Source organism: Glossina fuscipes, unplaced genomic scaffold, assembly GCF_014805625.2.
Source record: "Glossina fuscipes isolate IAEA_lab_2018 unplaced genomic scaffold, Yale_Gfus_2 90517, whole genome shotgun sequence".
NCBI classification, from domain to species: Eukaryota; Metazoa; Arthropoda; class Insecta; order Diptera; family Glossinidae; genus Glossina; species Glossina fuscipes.
This window is the reverse complement of record NW_024004991.1, coordinates 4,655-7,991: the sequence shown is the minus strand read 5'-3', so window position 1 is coordinate 7,991 and position 3,337 is coordinate 4,655. Positions and strand designations below refer to the sequence as shown.

At 35.6% G+C, this 3,337-nt stretch overlaps 1 protein-coding gene across 1 annotated transcript in view; it reads right to left on the bottom strand.

Moving 5' to 3' along the window:
• Window positions 1-5: 5 nt before the first annotated feature.
• The window catches only part of LOC119644114 (protein argonaute-3-like), a gene marked incomplete at its 3' end in the record, with an annotated part of 3,723 nt that continues 391 nt past the window's right edge, over window positions 6-3,337 (bottom strand). Inside the window, exon 2 of the mRNA XM_038043637.1 lies at window positions 6-1,458. Within this exon, the coding sequence (XP_037899565.1) occupies window positions 6-1,367 (1,362 nt within the window). The remainder of the gene's footprint in view (window positions 1,459-3,337) is intronic.

Sequence of the window (3,337 nt, the reverse complement as noted above, 5' to 3'; positions counted from 1 at the left end):
TCAAGTTGCCGGCCACTGATTTCCTCATAATTCTGTACAAGAGATAATCCCCACACACTTAAAATTTTCCGCGATTCGGGACTGTTATCTATATTCGTATAAAATTTTTTCAATGCATTTATACGCTGAACAGGTGAGAGGCAAGTGAAAGTCGCAATTTCACGCATTAGTTTGTGATTAGCCCTTATTTCATCACGTAACCCGGTTACGTAACACAGCTCAGGAATTAAACAGATAACGAGATCTTCTGCTTGCGATCTCTGCGACATACGTTGTTTTTTGATGCATATCAAGAGTGGTTGATTTGTGTCTTTTATTTCAATATTGTAATTCCTTCGATAATAGTCCAAGAAACTCAGTGTCCCTTCTTTGAATGTGAACGTCGATCGCGGACTTTTTTCAAAACAAATATCGTCAATTCGGTAGGTTTTATTGTTGTATCTCGTTATAACGGTAGCACCTAAGAGTGCCTTCTTAGCCGTTTCTTGAAAGTGCTTGGGGTTACGTCTGAAAATTTCAAGGAGCGTTTCCGAAATAGTTTTTTGGCATAGTAATCTATGAGACACATCGCAGCAAAGTAACAGACCTCCTTCATGTTCATCTACGGCGGTCACATATCCGGGCCATATTTCCAACTGATGCTGTGGGAGCACTATTGACGATGTTGGATCAAATTGCTTCCGATCAAACCGTACATAATTTAGAGTTTTCATGATTCGATCAAAAAGGACGTTATAAAACTGCATACAGTGTTTTAGCAATTCTTTTCTTTTAAAAAGTATCCGAATCTCAATATCAGATCCATCGTACGCTTTTGAGACATACGTGGTAAGTTCATCTTTCAACAAAATTGGTAAATATAAAGTGACACCATCAAAAGTTTTAGTTCCGCCAAACTTGACGCTGTGCTCATTTAAATATTGTCTCCTTAAACGGTTCGAGTCGATATTGGGGATAAAGCGCACTTCATAAACATAAATGCCCTTATTTGGATCCGAGTTTATACGTATGTGATTGCATACCAATTGAATCGGAGTACCTTTTACGCCATGAGTTGCTTTAGGAGATGTAAGCAAACTCGAAGTTTCCTTAGGCTCTTTCATGATTAAGTCCTTAGGGTGCACTTCTTTCGATTTTTCATCGTCTTGAGCTTTGGTTGATAATGAGTCATCTCCGGAAGCATTCGTTCCTAAGGCAGGCAACTTATGAGATCCGGATGGTAAAATTTTTCCTCGACGACCAAAGCCAACTCGACATGTTTTAGCAGTTGAACCAAAACTCTGTGTGCCTACGCCAATATCCAGAGATTTTGGAGCCAGTGCCGGCTGTGATAAGTCACGACGTAGACCGCGCCCATAACCCAACATTTTTTCGAGATTATAATGGGAAAGATAAGAAGGTAATAATAAGGCGATAGTATATAATCTTCCTTCAAATTTTTTTTGCGTTCCGTAAAAACTGAAAATAATTCAAAATAATTAACTTTGTTTATATTAATTACAGAAATTTTTTGGATCCGCGGTTTCTTCTTCCTTTTTCAACGTTCGCGAGTCAATAACATGAGATTATTATATACGTTGTAAAAAAAGGGCTCTATGTGGGTACGAAGTTTGAAGACGATTGTTGGTTGGATGTTGGAGAGATAATCATTTTTTTTGAAAAATTGAACTTTAGATTTCGCTTTCAGCCGTTTTCAGCCAACAGCTGAATACAACAGCGATAGCAACTTTTTTCATTGCGTATTGAAAAAAGGAAAAGTTGTTATATAAGCCGTAAAGTTAAGGAAACGAACTGGGAAGACAATTACAGGCGGACAATCTGCGAATGATGATGGATTGGCGAATGAATTAACCAAAATTTGGACCGACAAAAAGTAGAAGATTAGGAGCATATATGCAGGAAGGATTAGTTAATGGATTGATTTTGTGTAACTGATCACTTCATCTAGTGTAGTTGAACGTTAACAACGTTAAAATGTCTTCAAACGAAACATCGCACTGCGTGATCCACGGTTTACGCAATCGGTACTGTGCGCGCCACATTCTTAGTTGACAATTTACACTATTTAAGTTTGCATTTCAACTTTTACGTTCTTACACTATTGTCATTCGGAACCATTTGGAGTAAATATTATACATCCGGAACCAGAAATCGTGCTGTAAAGAATCGGGACAAGTTCTAAAAATATGAGACATATTGTCACCTAAGTTGTATACTAATCAAATCACAATTAAAAATAATCTTAACAAAAGGTGGACTTATCTCAAATCCTTCTGGTTTTTACGTACGTTCGTACAAATTTAACGTGACCTGCGCTAAAAGGGATGAAGGGTATAATCATACTCGTTGTAATATGAATGAAACCAAAAAAGGTTTTTAACTATCACAGAAGCATATTTCCAGACCGCATTTCAGAATACTTAAGCAAATTCGTTGAATTGCATGCATTGCGTTATTGACAACGATCAATCGTAAGTGAACCGTCCGCAAGACATCACTTACAGAAATACTCAATGTACTCTGACATTGTCATCTGTCAATGTTGATTAAATTAGTTATTATTTGCTTGTTAGCTTTTTGTTCTTTTGTCTCAAATTTCATATTCCGAAGCAATGATGACAATGAAAGTGGTTTGCTAATTTATGAAAACCACAATGTAGATGTAGACAAAAAAAAAAGGATGAGGAATTACAAAATAGAGAACATTGAAAGTAAATTATTTATAGATTGTTTTCATATAATAGCTCTTTTTCTTATTCTAATGTTTCAGTAACTTCTTACACTGCGGGACGTGAGTGATCATATCTTTTATATCCATCATCGTTGTAAAAGGGACTAATAGGGACTAAAAGGGACTTAATAAAAAAAGATCTGAGATTTCATAGTTTAAAATATCGGATAGCCGCGGTCAATTTTTCCCATATTTCTACAGGAACTACGGACTTGTTTTCTTATAGTTGATAAGTAATGAGCCAAAAACCACTTTTTATTTCTTTTGAAAAACAGAATGTTTTCTCGCTTTACATAGTACTGTAAACATGTGCTTTTTTTTTTCTCCTCTTCTTTCCTTTTTTTTGTCTTTCGTTTTTGCGTTCAATCATCCTCTATTATCATAGCATTCCTTTTTCGTTTTCAGCCAAATTACGCATAATTACACTTAACATGCTGGCTCCAGTTATTACGTCCGCTCTTTTTTTTGTAACGTTTTGTACATAATTGTGACCAAAAATTACGACAGTTTATTATCTGGACATATAAGCCACAAATCTATTGGCTTGGTCCATCTCCATTCAAGACACAAAAAAAAAAAAAAAAAAAAAAAAAAAAAAAAAAAAAA